This window comes from Gobius niger (genome assembly GCF_951799975.1).
Source record: "Gobius niger genome assembly, chromosome: 19".
NCBI lineage: Eukaryota > Metazoa > Chordata > Actinopteri > Gobiiformes > Gobiidae > Gobius > Gobius niger.
The window spans coordinates 24488352-24508796 of NC_136870.1; the positions used below are offsets into that span (position 1 = coordinate 24488352).

A 20445-nucleotide genomic window follows, 5' to 3' on the forward strand; every position below is an offset into this window, starting at 1 on the left:
GACGGGGTGAAGTTAGAAGCGACCAAGCTCTTCCACAGGCACAAAGACCAGACAGGTACATATCAACTCGTCTAAGCTCAGGTAAGAACATATCTCAGTTTGGAAAAACAGTGGCCTTTTCCTTTTAAATGTCATTAAAAAGCTGGAATTCAAACTGGCGTACTAGGGGGTGTGGCTAATCCAGGGGGATGAAAGCTTGACATGGGAATCCTCATTTTATTTCACTCGTTTGACATGTATGAGCATATTTACAACACACACAAATACATTCAAATAAAAATTGTATCATTATTAATGTTTTGACAGCAGATGTTACACTAGAAGTGAAAACCAACACTTGTGAGCCAGAGTCGTAGGAAGATATTTTTTGTTAAGAAGTGCTGAGGGACAAGATTTATCCCCAAATAACATCCACCTCTGTCCCCACCGTTTGCTCGAAGCTCGCGGCTAGCATGTAGCATGAAGCTAACGTTAGCACTATGGTTAGTTTTCCCCGTTATATGTGCAAATTTGGGCTGTTTAACCACTCTGTTCCTCACCGTGTCTCTTTATCTTTATTCGGTAGAAAATACATTCATGATTCACCATTTGTTAAACTTATGGTGGAGTAAAACTGTTATTTTTCCTCTTTTCCTCTATTTTTTCCTCTATTTTTAAGCCTCAAATTTAAATAAAAGTAGTTAACGAGAATACAACTGTAACTTCAGTATTCAGATATTTTCATTGACTCATAAAAACTGAATAAAATAAAAAAAATTGGGACTAGAAACATGTAAAGAGCCCCAAATCCTTTAACTTCACTGCCAAAGAAACGGGTCTGTGCTGTGTTCATGCCCAAGAAGAAAACATGAAGCAGAGAATATGATGAATATGTTTGAATACGATAACATTTATGTAAAGCTATATGCATTTTTTTTATTATGGTTGCACATTTTCCATGATCGGGAGACCGAAGATAAGCTTAACTTTATACAATCTTTGTTTCCTCAGCTTCTGGCCGTAGAGATTGACACCCCGGAGAGGTTCAGCTCCACGGCCGACATCCTCATCAACCTCCTGGACACCAACGACAACACTCCGAAGTTCACCTCGGAATATTACATCGCCCGAGTGCCCGAGAACTCTCCCGGAGGCTCCAGCGTCGTGTCCGTCACGGTGAGTCCCGTAAAGCGTGCGGCGATGAAGATTAAAAACATTACAGTGATGACATAATCCGGCCCGTGGCCTAAATGGAGATTGGTTTTGGGTTCATCAGGTGAAAGAGGGATTTTTCATGTCACGACAGACTTAGATCTACCTTTGTGTCACTTGGACGAGGTTCAGACGTCCAGCCTTTGGGCGATGGAGGATTCTGCTTTTTGATGCTCCGCTCAGAAAGGGGGCAGTTTTTGTCTGTCCCGGAGGCTTCATTTGACAGGACAGTTCACGGTGAAAGGGGGCGAAGAGCAGGGAGAGACATTCAGCAAATTGTCTGAGCAGGACTCAAACCCAAAGACCTGAGATTTAAGATCTAAAAACTTGTATACGCCCACAAAATATTGTAATTGTGATCAATTTCCTCAAAGATTATCCCAGGAGAGGACCCCCTGACCCGTCTAACTAATCAGACTAGTGTTTGTAGAAAAAAGGTGTTGAAGTTTCGGGGCATCGTAGAAAAACTACCATCTTTTGACTAGGAAAAAGTCGTCCCACCTGCAAGAAAACGTGCATACACTTGCACAAAAATATTGACCTGCTGTGATTTCACAAACAAACACATAAGAATCCTTCTTGTGCTGCTCCCACTGACCTGATTGTCCCCGAACCAAAAGCGGTTTGGACTAGATGGTTATTTAGTGGAATAATGGAGTTATGCTGCTACAAACAGTGGCCAAACCGCCCGATCCCGTCAGGCCTGGGAAGCTAAACAGGGAAGGGTCTGGCAGGACTTTGGGAACACCAGGAAGCCTAGCGAATGTAGTGCGTGAGTGGGTGAGTGGTGGTGGTCGGAGGGGCCGATGGCGCAGACTGGTTGCCTCAGTCTACCCCAGGGCAGCTGTGGCTACAATAGTAGCTTACCACCACCGAGTATGGAGTGAACGAATAGCGCGATGTAAAGCGTCTTTGAGTGTCCAGAAAAGCGCTATATAAAACCGATCCATAATTATTACTACATTGCAAATACACTTAACATTTTTTTAAGCTAAATATTTTATGGATTTGATCCAATTCAAATGCTGGACCAAAAGTGTATAATAATTCAAGATGACGCAAACCCAGATTGATTTGAGTGTAATGTCATTGGCACTGTGACATCAGTCTGGCTCTTGCTAATAAATGTGTCTTTATGTGACCTGCTCGTTGCACATCAGCCCAGGAGAGCTGCAGGACAACACCTGCTGAGGTCCTGCTGAGGTCCTGCTGAGGTCCTCAGGACTAAGAGCAGGCTGTGGGTGATGGTTCTTCTTCAGTGGCTGGTCCTCGGCTCTGGACACTCTGCCTGTTACGAGTCACTGACACGACTCTAAGCTATAGATCTAATGTGCTAACTTCACATTTGTGTATTTTTTTGTTTATCATTGAGAATGTTTTACTGCACTGAAAGTACTTTGGTCCAGCAGGTGCTGTTGTAAAGAACAGCACAAATAAAGATTGAGTTGTTGCACTGTATATCAAAAGTAGAAGCAGTATAAATACTGCACACAATACAATCACAGCCAACACTCCCACTACTATTGTCCTGCAGAATAATCTCTGCACAATATGCTGCTGCTGCCTCTGTCGAGTAAAACGCTTAATTTAATTTAAAGGTTAATCACAGTGACCTCCATGTTGTCCAGGTCCTTTATAATCCCCTCCCACTGAGAGATTAGGACCCTCCTTCACTGCACTGCTCTCAATGGACAACTCTACCACAGGCAGAATTTCTTGGAATTACACCATGAATTCATCAAAAAAGAATGTATGGTCTAAACCAACCAATTAATCTATTGTTTGCAAATCCTTTGAAATTACAAATGCCTCGATTTGTCAAGTTTGTGGTGAGAAAAATGTTGTCTAGGCATTAAAAGAGCATTTGAAAGCATTATATTTGAATTTCTTCTACCTGATCTTATAATAAAGGTCTTTCTATGTCTTTTGCTCTTGCCTGCCTGTTTCTCCTGTTGTTCCTGTTTCTCCCGTTTCTCCTGTTTCTCCTGTTGCTAAAAACTGTGTCTCTCTTCAGGCTGATGATCCGGACTCTGGGCTTTGGGGAGAAGTCAGCTACACCATCCACGGATCTGGAGCAGATCTGTGAGTAATTCATCTCTGGGTGGAGTTTCAGTATTTTCTCCTTTTGTTCACGGCGTTCGTTTGAAGCGCCATGTGGCAACTTTTCAGTCATTTTGTCTTTTCATGCATAATAATGATACAAAATTCGCTTCATCACATGTTCAGGTTGGAATTTTTGGTTTTATTTTGTTGATCTATTAGTTACAACGATTTGCTGAGGGGGATGTTGGACTTTGAAGTGAAAAATACAAAAAAAAATTAAAATGTTGCCACGTTTTGGTGGTTCAAAATTCTATAAATCAGGCTAGAAATTAGATTTAATAAAATCCACTGCCTGATAAGAAAAATCTGTTTTTTCCTGCCTTGGGGGGCACCATTAAACATTTCTGCTTAGGGCACCAAAGTGGCTTGCAGCGGCCCTGGTATCACAGTTATAGTGGGCGGGCGCTTAAGCAAAAAGCTAATGTTTTTCTAAGACCAGCTAAAGTTGTGCTAATAGCGGCTAAATGCTACCATTGGCAAAATCACCAGCGGTATGATGTTGTAAAATATTAAAGGGGGGGTATTATGCAAAATTGACTTTTTCAAGCTTTACATCATGTTATTATGTCGTTCCCTCATTAAAAACATGCCTGAAGTGTTGCCTTGGCACATTCACGTACTTTTGAGTAATCTGTAAAAACTCTGATGGCGGCCATTTTAGGGATAGGTTTGCCTGAGTCCTCCTAGGAACGCCCCCACCTCCTGGAGACGCCTCCGAGCTTTCGTCACCAGCCGAGTAACCAACCACTGCTCCTCAGCAGAGCCCCCTCCCCACTGATGCCACAGACAGCGTGTGGAGGGGGCGTGTCGGAAAGGCTCAGAGGTTCTTAAAGAGACAGAGGCCTATTTCAAGACATTCACTACAGCCATTTTGAGAGAGCAATTTTATACAAGGCAGTTATTCTAATTTACTGCATTTACAGACCAACAGAAAGTTTGGTCATCATTGTAGTGTGATATAGACTGGTGCTATGTGACTGAAAAAAGCATAATACCCCCTCTTTAAATCTGACCTGCCTGTTATTGCTGTGAGGGCGGTGCTCTCTCTCGTTTGGCCAATCAGAGCCCAGCAGGCTGTTCACGTCACGTTACCGGGTGGACCAGGCACAGGGCTGAGTAGGGCCTATTGCCTGGTGGCCAGAATGAACCCCCTCTATATTTCTTTATACAGAGGGGGATCAGTCTACCCAGTTGGCGGCATCAGAAAAATCAAAACGATCCCGTGCAATCAGATTTATTTATTTGTGTCATGTGCCTCAATACCAATAGAACCAACAGTAGATTAGTTTCGTGATTAATCTGGTTCCCAGGCTAAGTAGGGCCCGCCAGTGGTTCAAACACCCCACATGCGGAGGATTCTCTCCTCTGATTGGTCAAGGAGTCGTCTTCTTGTCTAAGCTGGGACGTCACCAGGATCCAGGGCAGGTTATGAGCTAAGGGGTTCCCAGACTTTTCAGGCCGCGACCCCCAAAATCCAATCCAACTTTATTTCTATAGCACATTTCATAAACAAGAGTTTCCAAAAGTGCTGCACAAGAAAACATCATTAAACCAGAAACAGTAAATAATGAAAAAAACACACTTAAATAACCCCTCGGGACCTCCTTCTGTAAAATGTTATTAGCATTTATAATAATTTAAGGTGCAAAACATTTCAAAACTGGCTTAATGATGTTAGTTTCGATACTGTATTTTGATATTTGGCTTAATTCCACTAAAATATGCCATTTTCAATCAAAAATACTTTCAATTCAATGTCAGAAATGTAATAAAAATATTCTCCAACTCCCAATTCAGGCGCTAAGGGCATGTTGCCATGGAGATCTACCCTGATCGGGACGCTATAAATTTACCCGAATAACCCTCTAATCCAGCTCCGTTGTGTGCCCCTGATTTGTTTTCCTGATTTGATCTTAGCCCTGGTGGTTCATGGAAGGTCAAATATTTTACGCTCTCCTTGTTGCCGGGCAGATTTCACTTAGTCATAGCACTTTTCCCCCTCCCATAACACAATCCGCCATCTTGTTCTGACTCACGGCTTGAGCGCCAGGTGTGAACTCCGCGGTCATGTTTCGGACGGGCCCTTTCGGCTCCGCGGCGACGACAACAACCCTCTCGCTCCGAAATGGCGCCCGCTGCGAGAGACGCCGTCGGCTAATCTCCTAATTGGATGATCGCGGTTTAAAAATAGCGCCGGTTTCTTACGGTGGGGGGCCAATTAGCATCTCTGTGACAGCCTTGGAAGTAGGGAGGGGGGGGAAGTGAAAATTTATACTCGAGCCGCCACCTGAGCTAATGGTGTGAAAGTTGTCAGTTGCAAAAAGAAAAGTTGTGAATTTTTGTGGTGTGAAACAAGGCGGGAGAAGCAGCAGACAGAGTCGAGTCGGAAGGAAAAGCGGCAGAGCGACGGAAATGTGTTGCAATTCGTTTAAGAATATTGATTATTATTGATTACTAGACCTTTATTATTATTATCTAAACTCTGAGGGGACTATTACGGCATTTCTGCTGCCTGGTTTTATTTTAATTTGAATGGTTGTGAAAAAGTGATAAGCGATATCACCTTTTTTAAGATTCGACACTGCAGGTAAATACATTAGTAATCCGAGATCTGACAAGCTCAAAGATCAATTAATCAGGCATGAATTAAATATGGAGGCTGTAATTATGAGATTGTTTGTTTATTTGGTCGGGACAGTGCATGTTAATGCTAATTTGTATCCGTTGTCCCACACTCACTCTCTCTCACACTCTCATTCATCCTGGCCCATTGTACATGTTTTTAGTGGTATGGGAAACCGGAGGAAACCTACACGGACATGGGGAGAAGATGCAAACTCCACACAGAAAGGGTGGGAGTCGAACTCGGGACCTTCTAGCTGTGAAGCACAAGCCCTAAGCGCTGCGCCACTGCCCAAAGAGTGTAAAGAAAATCTAATTTTGAGAGAACGGCGGCTCCTACAGTTTCTACACCTGCACATTTGGCCACAGCTGTTTCCCAGAAAAGAAATCGCCATATTTGGATTACAGCATCATCTCGATCGCCTTTCACGCTATACACACAGACAACACACTGGTTTTACCTTATAGTCCACACACAGACACAGCGCCCCCTTCACATCGTCAGGGGCAGTGCGTTTGGACTCTCCTCGGCTCTTTCAAAACGTACTTTAAAGTCAATTTAAAAGGTTGAATGTATTGCACACGAGCCAGATTCTTCATGTGTGTGTGTGTGTGTGTGTGTGTGTGTGTGTGTGTGTCTTCTTGTAATTACGACATTGTGAGGACCAGTTTGAGTTTTTAACCAACATAGTGAGGACATTTTTGGAAAGTGAGGACATTTTGGGTGGTCCTCACTTATTTAAAGGACTGTTTGAGGGTCAAGATGTGGTTTTAGGGTTAGGGTTAGAATTGGGTTTAGATTAGGGTTAGGATTAAGGTTAGGGTTTAGGGTTAGGGTCTGGGTAATACATTATGTCTATGAGTGTCCTAACCAAGACAGCATTACAAACGCGTGTGTGTGTGGAGACAACGGAGGCTCGCTGCCGCTCCATATTTTTACACAATATCAACAACCAATAAAACATTAGGCCGTTTCTAACGACAAAACTGATCAAAATCATAGCATCCTCAAAAAAAGAGCGTGTTTTTATACAGTCTGCCTGACTTGCCTCCCCTGACCGCACGTGGTCGGTCTTTAAGGAGAGTCATAAGCAAAGTGACAGTTTGACGAGAATCATCATCTGTTTCTATTGATAAAACAGAGCGAGTCATGCCATTTGCATTATAAACAAGCCTGACAGATGCTCAAATGGCTGTAGTGAGTTAGTAATGTTTGGCACTGTACCTCGCAGCCCTCGAGGTGTTATTGGGGTGAGAGAACACGGTATTTTTGGCTGAGGGCTGCCTCGGGGCTCTGGGTTTAGCACCAGATGGTTCAGCGGAGCCCGGGTGCGTCAGAGACAGAGAGGAAGGAGAAAGTGAAGGAGAGAGAGAGAAAGGGGGAGAAGGAGCAGTGAAATAAAACATGTAAATTAACTAAAAGTTTGGTATTTTGTGTGTTTTTGGCAAAAGCAGACAGGAAACTTTCCCTCTGTTATTCCACGTATTCAGGAGCTCACTAAAGTATAAGTGCTATACCTAAGTAGTGTTTTTGAGCATCTGTACCTTTGAAAGAGAAATATAATACATTCTACACAGTTTAAAAGCCTATTTATGCACACTCTATAAGCAGTAGGTGGCGCTGTGCAGATGTACTATCAAAGTCACTGACTCATAACAAGGAAGAAGGTTTGTCCCTGTTGTGTTGCTGTACAGGAGGTGACTTTGGGTGAATTTGTGAGGCATGAGAGACTGAAGAGTAAGTGATTTTTTTTTATTTAGAAGAAAGATTATCAGAAAACAAGAGAAATATGCAAAATTTACCAAGGCAAAAACTAAGAGGTCTAAGGCGGTTTATTACACTGAGCACGGTCTCTGGTCTCTGATGGCTCACATTCATGTCCTCTCGTTGCTTTGTGTTCTTCCTTAAGCATTACAGGCTCTCACAGGTCAAACTAAAAACTTTATCAACCCCATTGTGAGCTAAACAGTGTTTTGATGTAGCTACAGCCGGTCCTGCTTTGGCACGGATCTGCACTCGCTCGGCCGTAATTGCGTTAACGTAACCAAAACAAAAACACATGTTCACCCCCACAACCCATCACCCCTTCCTTGCCGTGGAGTCTGATTGGAGGAAAAGGCTCTTGTACATAACGTCGCCATTGGCCATGGTTGTTTCTCCTACTTGAAAGCTCTAAGCCTAGATCTTAAAGTGCGCTCCTACTAAGTGCAACAGTAGGAGCACAGACTATAGATTTTAGCTACAGTGGGGGAAAAAAGTATTTGGTCAGCTTCCCATAGACTTTCTATTGGATTTTGGCCAAATACCTTTTTCCCCACTGTATAGTCTGCGTTTAGAAACACAAGACCTTGTCCCAAATGTCCTCTAGAACAGGGGTTCCCAAAGTGTTTTTGTTGGGACCCCAAAAATAGACACGTTAACAACTCGGGACCCCCATTGTGTGAAGTTACTGCCCCTTAAGCTACTTAAGGGCAATTAAAATCAAGGTAAAAGATCTTTAACATCTCTAACCTTAGTGTCTGACAAAACGAACCTAAAAAGTGATACTAGAACACAAGTAGACACAATGAACGTTACGAAGTTTATGTATTGAATCCGTTTGCTTTGACTATTTGAATGGATTTCACAAACTATATGATGTTTTACACTCAAAAATATACTAAAACTGTAGCATTTTTCTCTTTATTTCATCTTGATATCATCTGGGGACCACCACCCAAGGCCTCAGTACTTTTTACTTCTATTGTAATGAAGTAAAAAAGAAAAAAAAAAAAGGCTTCAAGTCGACATAAAATACTGCATGAAGTTTGTGTTTCCTGCCCCTTTTTCTTTAGAAATGCATTTTTATGGCATTTTCTTTGGAAATATTAGGATTTACACATCACTACAAGTTTTATTTTGTCATTATTTCTGTCACAAATGAAACGGAAATCATAATTTTTCACTCAAACTGTTACTCACAGTACTCAAGTAACATTTTCTTAACATTTATTTGGGTTACTACTTACTTCTACTTGAGTAAAAGTAATAAAAAACGTATATTCAATATTTTGGCTACTCTACCCACCTCTGATCATGAGGACATTTCCACTGAAGAATTAGTGAAATACTGTTGGAGTCTTACAATAAAAACTAGTTGGTCTTTAAATATTTATCTGCTAGGAACTACAGTATTTTCCGTAATATTTAACGGTCCCGTGTCTCTGGTTGAAGGTTTGCGATCCACCCGTCGTCCGGCCTCATCACCACTCAGCCCTGGACCAGTTTAGACGCCGAGGTGCGGTCCAAGTACAACTTCTACGTGAAAGCGGAGGATTCCGAGGGCAAGTACAGCCTGGCCGAGGTCTTCGTGAGCGTGATGGACATGAACGACCATCCGCCGGAGTTCAACGAGAAACTGCTGGAGAAGACCATGATCATTGGGTCTCCGGTCCGAGTGGAGGTCAGACATTAAAGGCTGGTTTCAGGAGCTTTAACGCAACAAACCTCACTCTCAATTATTGTTCCTTTCCCCAGGCCGTGGACGACGACGCGGAGTCGCCCAATAACGTCATCGAATACTCCATCGCGAAAGCCGACCCCGACAACGCCTTCGACATCAACGCGGAGACGGGAGAGATCTTCCTGAAGCCCTACATAAAGTCCATGGAGATCGTCCAGAACATCACCCAGCAGAAGGATTGCACGTGGTCTCTCGTAATCCAGGCCAAAGACTTGGGATCCCCTTCCTTCAGCACGACCGCCGTGGTCAATATAGACATCACAGAGGCGGTAAGTCATGCTCCAGGCTCCTGTAGGCTAAAAGTAGCAGAAATAGGCTGTGATAGTAATGCTTTAGAGATTTAGGACATTCTGGTGCTTGCTGCTAATGCTCTGGTTCATATTGAGGTTGTGTTTTCTTAAAGGATGACATTGGTTGTTTTAAGCTTTGTTACGACGTCCAATTCATTTATTAGCAGTGTATGGCGAGACACAGCAGGTGAGAACATTGCTTTTTCATGCAGTGGTCAATGCTGAGGTATTAGCTAGTTTTCTCTCATAACATCTTAGTTTTAATGTCAGACATAACCATAACATCTCGCCGTACCATCCAGTTTCCTGCACAGACATTTGCAACTGTTGACATGATTAGGCAACCGAGATGGCGTTGTAATCCAAATATAGTCATTTCCTTTCTGGGAGACAGCAGCAGTTAATGACGGGAGAAATATACAAAGCTTTAGGGCCTGGGTTTTTCAAATTAGGTGTTCTTGACACTCTTGCAACAACATCTCGACTTCAGTCGCTGCTACAGAATCCAAACTTTCAGAGAGATTTTTTAATATCCATTTCCGAGCCAAATTCATTGAGCTATTAAAGGCACAGTTTATATATAGCAGACAACTAAAATCCCCTCTTTGTAACAAAATAAAACCATAAATTTAGATCTGACTCTAACAAATAACAGAAAATATTTAATTTTCATATTTACAGTGGGGGAAAAAATTATTTATCTGAAATCCAATAGGCAGTCTTTGCGTGAACTGACCAAATGCTTTTTTTCCCCACTGTATATCAGTAATCAACAGCAAAGGTTTCGACTTGATATCTTGTTTCGCTTTTTTACCTGCTGTGTCTCGCCTTAAAAGTCAAAAAAGAAAAGAAAAAACATTTCTCAACTATTTTTGTTGCATACATACAAATACAGAAATTAAAGATGCAAAACTGCAGTTTTGGCTGAAATTCTTCACATTTTTCTGCTTAAAAGTAGCTGTTGTATCCAATCTGCTTTTGGAAATCAAAATGTCACCTTATTCCTCTTTTTGATGAAATATTCGCAAAAATCTTCACAATTGAAATTCAGTAAATACATGCCTTTCAGTCATGTGACCATTGTTGTTAGGTTGGCCATTTTGAATGCCAAAGTAGCACTATGTAGTACTACCACATGTAACAATATCTCGACTCAAGATGAAAATGAAAGGCAATTGATTGACAGTGGCATTTTTATGTACTCATTGCTCAAGATCACAGTAAAAACAAGAACCCAGAGTGTAGAAACCAGTGAGTCAGTGTTTAAGATGTTTGCATGCTACCGGTTAGCATTTAGCTTCAACAGCTCAGCTGAGCTGTTACTGTAATAATTCCCCAGTGTTCATAGATGTGAGCCACACATGTGTTTATCGTGGTGAAGCCATTGGCGGTTCACAGTTGCTAACCGGTAGCATGCTAACTTCTTGAGCAGCTTAAACACTGACTCAGACTGAGACTCTGTTGACATGAAAACTGTAAAAATCACAGAGGAAGGTTTTCTGTTTCCTCTTTGATGAGTTAGTTTAGCCTGCATAATGTTACTTCGGGATTCAAAATGGCCACCGGAACTACGCGTGATGTCATTGGAAACGCATGTATAGCACAGGGCCTAAGGCTGATCCTTGAGGGACTCCACCGAAAAAGTGTAAAAGCATATATCAGTGCTTCAGAAAACTCCTAAACTTTTGACTTTTGACTCTATTCATCTAAAAATAAGTTAGCAAAGTGTGAAATCAAGCCAATGGCATCCTTTATACTTGTTTGTGAAGGCTCCCAGTCGTCTTGGGAATGATCCATCGTAGGAGAGATTTTCATTTACCGTCCACAACTCAATCGACCCAGTCCAGTCAATCAACGATATTTGAAAATCTCCACTTTCCATACTCAGTTTACTCCCATTTTCATCATTATTTATCTATATTTTCCCGGTCCATTCCACTGTGGTAACTCGCCTTGTCTCCCGCTCTTGTCTTTGTCTCGTGAACTGTGGCTGTGTTCCAGATCAAGGGTCGCATAATCACGTACTTTCGCGGCCTGAGCAAACGGCCCCTCACCGTGTTCGGGATCTGTTTCAGCATGGTCACCTCGCTCATTTTACTGACCATCTGCATCTCCACCATTTTGTACTGTAGCTCTGTGAAAAAGTCCCGCATCAACCCGGAGAGTAACTATATCAAGGTGATCCGGCGGGTCAAGTGATCCGCTGCCTGGACTACTTTTTTTTTTTTGTAAAAGGGGATTTTATAAGCCGCGAAAAGACATTATTTTTATACGCTGCACATTTTGAAGGATATAAATTGAATTGTTCTCAGTATATGCATTATGACATTAGCCCTTTGGTGGTTAGGAACTTTGGATTGTACATTTAGATAGACGCAAACATTGTAACAGAGTAAAAGATAATGGGAATATGATTTTATGTTCTTTTTTTTATACATTGGGTCTCTTTTTTGTTCACAATGCCGGAAATATCAACCACATTTGTAGAAAAGCAGAAAATGAGTCTTAAACTGGATGTAAAGTTTGTAAATCATTGAGTATTTAAGTGAGTAATATATTTAGCTTTTAACCGAGTTTAAACTTCCAGGGTGAATTTGATGAAACTCATGGCCCTGAATTGGCATAAAAACAAGGCACAGATACATCTGTGTGGTTTTGAATGGCAGCTAGCACACCAATTTCCTTTCTTTTTGCTCCATCTTTGCATTGTCTATGAATAAAAATGGTAAAGAATGGTTGTATTGTTGACTACTATGGGATGTAATATCTCGTTCTCCTAAAACAGTTGGTGAATTGGCTTGTTGTGGCTACGCTAGCTCCTCTGAGCTGAAGTTGTGGGCGCTAGTACTTCCTGTTCATATTAATTTACATTAATCATTTCCTAAAGGTTCTGTGGTGGACGGTGAGTTCCTGGTAGATGATCACTTCCTGCAGGTGAACGAGTTGCTGTACAGTGTAAACATTTCAGTGGAGGAGACGTCTATGTTTATAAGGATCTGTGAGTTTGTCTTGAAGCTAAAGGCTAACATTAATTTCATGCATGAAAGTTTGAAATAGTGCCTCAAATATAAACTAATCTGCATATAAACCATCATTTTTATCGGTATTTATTTTTACTCCATTTTTATAGCATTTTAGCCTTTAGCTTCAAGAAAAACTATCAATCCTTTATGATCACAGGAGTCTCCTCTGAACTCGTTACATCCAACATCAAGATTTGAACACACAGTAAATGATCTACCAGGAACTCACTGCCCACCACGTAATCTTTAGAAAATATGACTATAATTCCAGTAGGTCTGAGCTAATCTCTATAGGAAAAGAATACAGACGGGAAGTACTGGCGCTCACTACTTCAGGTCAGAGGAACTAGCATAACCACACCGTGCAACAAGCCATGGTATCAGGGGCTGTGTCCGAATGTCCACTCTATTCAGTACATCGTGGTGACGCCATTTTGTCGTGGTGTCCGAATGTCCAGAGAGAAAAAAGTAGTGCTTTCAAGATTTCCCCTAATGCATTCTGAAAAGAAGTGCGCTGCGATGGTCAATAGACGGGAGGTTCTCAATGGACAAGGTGTTGTGACCCAGCATCAGGCTAGAATGGAAAGGGATCCAAATAAGAATGAATTTGCCTTATATAATGCAAAATATTGTATTTTCCCCACAAATTATAGTGTTAGTTAACCCTAAAATTGTTTATAGACCCAGACAGTTTTACCATACTTTTTCTGGAGATGAATATTTAAAGTACTGTTCCCAGGAAAAAGCTTGCGACCTTAAACATAATAATGAATAGACTCCGTTTGCTCACTCCTCCACGGTTACCATAATGACCACCTTCGAAAGGGAAATCATGGATTTACAGACTCTCGCAACATAGCCGCGGCCGCGCCATTAGCTTGAATGCTAGCGGCCTGTCAGTCAAAGGCAGGCCCTCATTTGTATACAAGATTTCTAAAATGTACCTTACGAAAACCAGCCTGGTTTCTTTAATTGTAACAAACCCAGCTTTATCACAGGTGGAATATCTAGTTGAAAAATTAGAAACCAGGCTTTACAGTTGCTTAAAATGTATGTAAAGTGCAATGCTTTCTAATGGAAAACTAGCTTGTTTTGCCGCCCACTTATGGATATACTGCAGCAATGGTGGGCAATGTCAGCCACTAGCCTCGCAGTCATAAAGAAGTGCAACCAGGTGTTTGAACAAAACGCAACACAAATTAATGAAAACAACTGTTTTAGTCGCTGGTAAACCATTGGTAAACCATTGGATTAAGCTTTACCTACTGGCAGACCCTGGGCTAATCCACCAAGTATTAAAGAGGTCGGTTTGTCTGTGTGTCGCCCGTAAACCCACATTTCACTCATTCAGTTTCTTCATTCTTCAAAACACGCCACATTGATTGGTATTCTCTGTCATTGCTTGCTCATTTAACACTGGCTTCAAACGCTAACTCCTAGGCTTACTTGCATGCTTCGAAATGATGCTAGCGCCATGCTAACCTAGCTAGCAGCGTTTTATCCAAATGCTTAATCATCTATCTTCTCTTGCAGGATCACCTCAAGGGGCCTATGGCTGCCTTTTTATTACGCAGTAGGGACAATCCCATGAAGGCTATAGGTATGGTAATCTGCGTCATAACCGTGTTGGTAGGTGTGACCGCCATGTTGTCCGCCGCCATGTTTTTACGCAACTCCAAGTCCAACAAAATCATGCCGGTCCGCCGCATCATCAAACGGCGACCGAAGGACCAGCAGCAGCAGCGGCAGCACGCTCAGCAGATCTCCACGTGGAAGCTCCAAATGCCGCTCTTCAGGCTGACGCGTCCCGGCGAGAAGTTCCTGGTCGCGGAGGCGGACGGGGCCGGGGCGGATTGCGAAGCCAGGGCGGCGAGTCCCAGGGCGAGACCGCCGCCTCCCTGCGCGCCCATGCCCCCGCCTCCGCCGTCGTCGTCGTGCGCTAGCCGGGCGTGCGACAGGCCCAGAGCGGTGCCCACCATATCCGGAGCGCTGGCGACCAAAGGGGGCGGGAGGGGGAAGCAGAGCTGGCGCAAAGAGGGGAACCTCAGCTCGGCGTTGGTGTCCGAGCTGAAAATGAAACTGGAGCAGAAGATCATTGAGAGTAACAAGGGGTATTATTGTTGAGGCGTTATCGTCTGTGTCCACGGGGGAAAGGAACCTGGTTTGGATTTTAAAGGGGGGTGTTACGCAAAATCGACTTTTTAGAGCTTTTTACCGTGTTACAGTGTAGGGATGGGCACCGTTAAACAGTACCTACTTGGTGCCGACCGAAAAGCTCCGGTCGGGGGTGGTATCGAAAAAATAAAATTATTTCGGTATCAGTTTTCGGTTCTTTTTCTCTCCAGACCGCATTGAGTCCTATTGCTGGGTTGCAGGTGACATCACAGCATTCTAAAGGCCTATACTATTATATAGAGGAAAAAATATTTTGTTTTTGAGGACATTTTTGGTCTTGTACATAGAGATCATGGACCCAGTGACTGATATTAATGGACATTTTTCTAATTAATTTTGCTTTTTAGCTACGACTTGTGAAAGTGTAATGCTGTTAATAGGAAAAACTGGCTCCGCCCCCGCTGGGTCCGATGACATCATTTTCTAGAACCTGAAACCCAGCAATAGCTATAACTTACAGGCCTCTTCATACTTCACAAGACGCGAGAACTGGAGTAGCCTATGAACTAAAATAATAGAGATGGTAGAGTCTGTGTCAGGACTGAGCCAGGTCTAAACCAGGACTTACTCCGGTCATAAAACCCAGAGCTAAACTAAACCAGGACTGAATAAGAAACTTTACTTTTTAGGCAAATTGAAAAGCAAAACCAAGCCGTGACAACAGACCCGGGTTAGCGACAGACCCGGAGGCGGAGCTTACGTGCTGTTGGGCGGAGCTTACGTGCTGTTGTTACAACTTTACTGCAGCTACAGAGACGGGAATATCCAAGATGGTTTATAGAAAAGTGAGCGCTCACTCTGTATTAGACATTGTTGGTACAGTTTTGGTAAATGATTAGTGGCAGAGGGAGCGCTCACACCATGTGAGGATCTTTGACGTGTGGAGCTTTCGCTTCGTCAAAGTGCAGTGAGTTTAGAAAAGTTTAGCTGAAAGAAACCGAGTCCTGAGGTGGATCTGACTCTGCAGCTCAGGAGGGAATAATGTCCTTTCTCTCTTTTTATCTCTGCTTAAGTGGAAATTCTGCTCAAAACACGAAGTTATAAGCGACGCTGCTGCCTGGGTCGCCTCTGCTGTGCTGTTTTCGGTCTTTTTCCTGAATGATCCTTTTAATACACGTTATTTTTATTAAATTAAAATAACGTAGGTATCGAAAAAAGTACCGTTAAGGCACCGGAATCGTTAAAGCAGTGGGATCAGAAAAAACAAACGGTGCCCATCCCTATTACAGCGTCGCTCTTTCATCAAAAACAAGCCTGAAGTTGTGTTTGATCCACTTTGAATCTTACATTAAAGCGTAGTGTGGACGATAACGAGCTAAAATGGCTCTTTGGTGATTAAAACATGACAAGACGTTTACAAGTTTTCTTTGGCGAGATGAAAATGTTGAGGGTGGACTGTCAGACGTTCACACTCTAGGTCTGAGTGTGACATTGCAGAACAGACCCGTGACAGAGCCAGTTCAAGTCTGAGGACAGGGTTTTTTCCCCAATGAAATACAGCAGCAGTATGAACATATGTAACGATACAGTAACAACACTTCTGCCCACTGTGGTGGAATCTGTCAACCTTCATCCCGATTTCCAATACTTATCGACCTAAATGTTGAAGTACTAATGCTGTTTTTCATTTACTGAAATTGATTAAAACCTTTTGGGCCTGATCTTCCGCCCGGCGCAAGGACAGCGTTGCTCTAAACATGGCTGTCATCTTGCATGTGCACAGCTGTTGCACTATTTGACTGCCCTACGAGCTAGAGGGCGTGGCTTGTAATAAGAAAACGAACAGCACTGAGAGCTCTGTTCCCTATTTAGAGCCTCACAGCTTTTCCTTGTTTACGTCGCATTCTTCCATCAGCATTATAGGGTTTTAAACACTCTCATTAGCCTGGCCTTAGCCATCCGTAAACTCCGGTCAAATATCATTTCCCTACATGTATGTCTCGGTCTGATCTCAGTTTCAACCATAGACTGTAGAAAAAATGGACGTCTTATGCTCACTCCTCCCCGTTTACCAGAATGACCACGGCCGTGGGGCAATTCATGGCGGATTTACAGGCTCCCCCTCCCCAGCTTTGACGAAGCATGTTCCTAAAAAGGACATACGGGCGGGATTTTCACCGTAGACTCGGCCCTTGCGTGACGTGTAGCTCGCGCTGCTCTAATGCTAACAGTCCGAGCCTCATTAAGTACGAGATTTCAAAAATTCATATTACGAAAACCAGCCTGGTTTCATATATTGTTATTAACCCAGCGTTATCTCAGGGGGAATATCTAGCCTAGTCTAGCGTTGAAACAATTGAAACCAGGCTTTAAAGTAGTTTTTAACGTGTCTAAAGTCCAATGCTTTTCAATGGGGGCCTAGCGGCGATATGGAGGTACTGCAGCAACGGCAGAGCAATGGCGGCCCCCATGTTTGTGGTCAAAAAGCAGGGCAGCCAGCGGCCATTGGTTTCAACCGACCATTCAGTGAGTGGGGGAGGCGGGGCTTGTCGGTGACGTCAAGCATCTGCACCGCATTTGCTGGTTGTAGTTTGGCAATGGCGCCGAATACGAAAGTTCTGGCTCGGCTCCCAAATATTCAGACATTTAAATTGAAGCCTTGGAATTCGCAAGGAATGCCCCCAAGAGTTAAAACAGCTGCTTCACCCTCAAATGAGTACGAGGGTCTGGTAAAACCAGGCTACACAGGTCAAACCACAAACTTTATTTATCCCACCGTGAGTTAAACACTGTCTGTGTCCGGTGTCCAAAGAGAAAGAGAACACACCGGTCAGTTTTGCATTAGTGTGGGTCCCCACGCGATCCAAACAAAGGCACGTGTTAACCTCCACTTCCCCCAACCCCCCTTGCACTCGCCTCTTCCCTGCCGCAGAAATAATCTGATTGAAGGAAAAAGGTTGTTCTACGTAACATCGTTGTTGGTCATGGGTGTAGAGGCCATGACCAATGATCCTAGCATCGTAGCATCATTGCGTTTTTTTACTCATTGTCTGTGAGAGTAAATACTACTTCTTCTTCGTGATTCTATTAGACACCAGGGGGAGATGAAAGACCCCCCAATCATCCCATTAACACTTGTATTACCCCCAGAGGGACTATGGAAAGGATTTATTATGGTAAACAAGTTACTTAGTTCTTCTTTAAGGTCTGGAGCTGGAAGATCTCACAGTTTGCCCATCGTTTGTGACAAAGTTTACACTATAGTTTAGAGACACAAGATCAGGCCCTTTGAGTTTTGATCGACTGAAACAAGACTTGAACTATTTGTGTGTATTCAGTTGGTGAAAAAAAGATATATTTCCAGCACAATCCCTGATCACTTATTTGGCTTCCACCGAGAGTAGAATCCAGTGTGACCCACTCAACTTAACATCTCCACCCTGATCCACGGCGTCTCCACATGACGAGTCCCACACTGCCATCTTCAGGCGGATTAGAAAATCTTTAAACGCTCAAGACGGGATTATACCAGGACTCACTGTCAACGCTGTATGAACAGTCTCCTCAAAGTATCATTACGAATACAAGCGAGTACTTTTGACTGACTCCGATGTGCCACTGTAGACTTTAAATAGGCTTTTGATGAAGACGCAAGGGGGGAAAAGACAGTGTTAATTTGAATGTAAATCTCTGTTTTATATTCATTCTGGAAAGACTATTGTGAACAAACTGCAAAGGTTTGAAGCATAAATTATCAGGTAAAAGAAAATTCTGAGAAAATGTTCAAACTCATGTGGAAAATTCAAAGTACAATGAATTTATTTAGTTTGAGCGACTATCATTGTCATTTCACTAAAGCCCTTTCGACCGTTTTATTCTAGTGTACAGCCCTGTATCATACTAGTAAAAGCTGAAGTATATTGTTACGTATGGACAATAAAAACGTCTTTGTGTGGAAAATGTCATATAAAATGCAGTGTACATATGATTCCCCTACAGTTTCTCCTCTAGCTCTTCCTGTTGGAGCTGAATGACTCTGAAGGCCTTCACATGTAGACCGTGTACCCTCTGTATTCTTATGTAGCAGAAGTAAAAACATGATGACTTTAATATGTCTTTGTACCGTCTTGATTTTGAATAAATATTTGAACAAAAATGTGTGTTTGTTTAGTGTTATTTTGAGTGACTGTATTCTGGTAAAGTTCCTCTTTCATGTGAGAGTATTCAGAATAAAGGCCCGCCCTGTTTCAAAGACTCTAACTGACCTGTTGCTAAAGAATATTCCCTGCACTCCTGAAGTTTTACTCCTCAATCATAGCTCCACTCTAGACCTCGATGTAATGGAGAAGCGTGTATGGTTAGCTGGTCGAATACTTGCTTGTAGATGGAAGACACTACACTTGGTCACCATGCAAAAATGTCTTAGTGATTTCTTAGATTTGGCAAAACTGGAACAATGGGCCTCACAAATGCATAATGCAAGGTCAAAAAATGTAATTTTCTGGGACAAGGTATTTACTGCTGTAAATCCATTGAACATCTATATCCTTGATTTCATTGTAATTTTTACTGTTATATTTCAGTATCTATGTGTCTGTTTAATCTTGGTTCAATCAATTAAGGGTAAGAAATGGACGAATGTCAATTCTGAATTTTGTCAATAGAAAATGCCATGGGGTCAGGGTCCAGGGGTGGGGGGGATGGGGGGCGGATGTTGGGTCCCAATGGTTGGGGTGGGGTATTTTTTTTTTTTTTTTTGTGCATCTCTTGCTGTACTATATACATGCTGAATATGTGGATTCTCACTCCTACACTTTAATGGAAAATCAATAAAAAATTGATCACAAAAAAAAAAGAATAAGGCCCGCCCAATATGGATTTTCGGGGTCCGATACCGATATGAAGGGGGTTGGCCTGGTCGATATTTTCAGTAGTTTAATTAGGCTATTTGTATCTCAAACACCCTAAAGTTAACATTTATTATTATAGTTTAGTAGTATTATAGTTAAATCATAAAAAAATATAGGAATATTGGTCGACCGATGTGGGTTTTTCTGATTGGCTGATACCGACTATCGGGGATTTTGATTGGCGGATGCCGGCGTGCACCACTGATATTTTGACATTTTTGAAATCTCGTCTATAATGTGTCTAAATGTGTCAGTGTTGACCTGTGACAGCAGGGGGCGCTGTATATTCATGTTTAGCAGGTACTTCAGAGGGAGCTTGTTTGAACCCCCCCCCCCCCCCCGAGGCCCAGGAAGCTGTGGGAGGCTCATTTTCAGCTCTTTCTGATGCTGAAAATGGGAAGTCTCTCTCACTTTCGGTTCCGGAGATATCGGCCTTTTTATCGGGTAATTTTGGCCGATAGCTGATATTGAAAGTATCCTAGTATCGGCCGGCCGATATATCAGTCAGGCCCTAATTTAGAATACAGATACCAGGGGCGGACCGGCCATATGTCCATTCTGGAAGAGCACAGAAGGGCCACCGGTTTGGCCCCTCAATTTAACCTCTTACTCCCCGCCTTAACCGAGCTTTACCCAAATCTAAAAGCTTTAAAGAAAAGCATCAAAATAGAGTTGAAAACAAGGATGA

General features: G+C 42.6%; 1 protein-coding gene across 2 annotated transcripts in view; it reads left to right on the forward strand.

The window, feature by feature from the left end:
• LOC306978536 (cadherin-related family member 1a) overlaps positions 1-14919 on the forward strand; it is a 32946-nt gene extending 18027 nt beyond the window's left edge. For both annotated transcript variants that reach the window (XM_079577134.1, XM_079577135.1), the window contains exons 13-17: positions 991-1155; positions 3206-3273; positions 9131-9359; positions 9434-9688; positions 14266-14919. In XM_079577134.1, the coding sequence (XP_079433260.1) occupies positions 991-1155; positions 3206-3273; positions 9131-9359; positions 9434-9688; positions 14266-14856 (1308 nt within the window). In that variant the 3' untranslated portion in view covers positions 14857-14919. The remainder of the gene's footprint in view (positions 1-990; positions 1156-3205; positions 3274-9130; positions 9360-9433; positions 9689-14265) is intronic.
• Positions 14920-20445: the final 5526 nt, after the last annotated feature.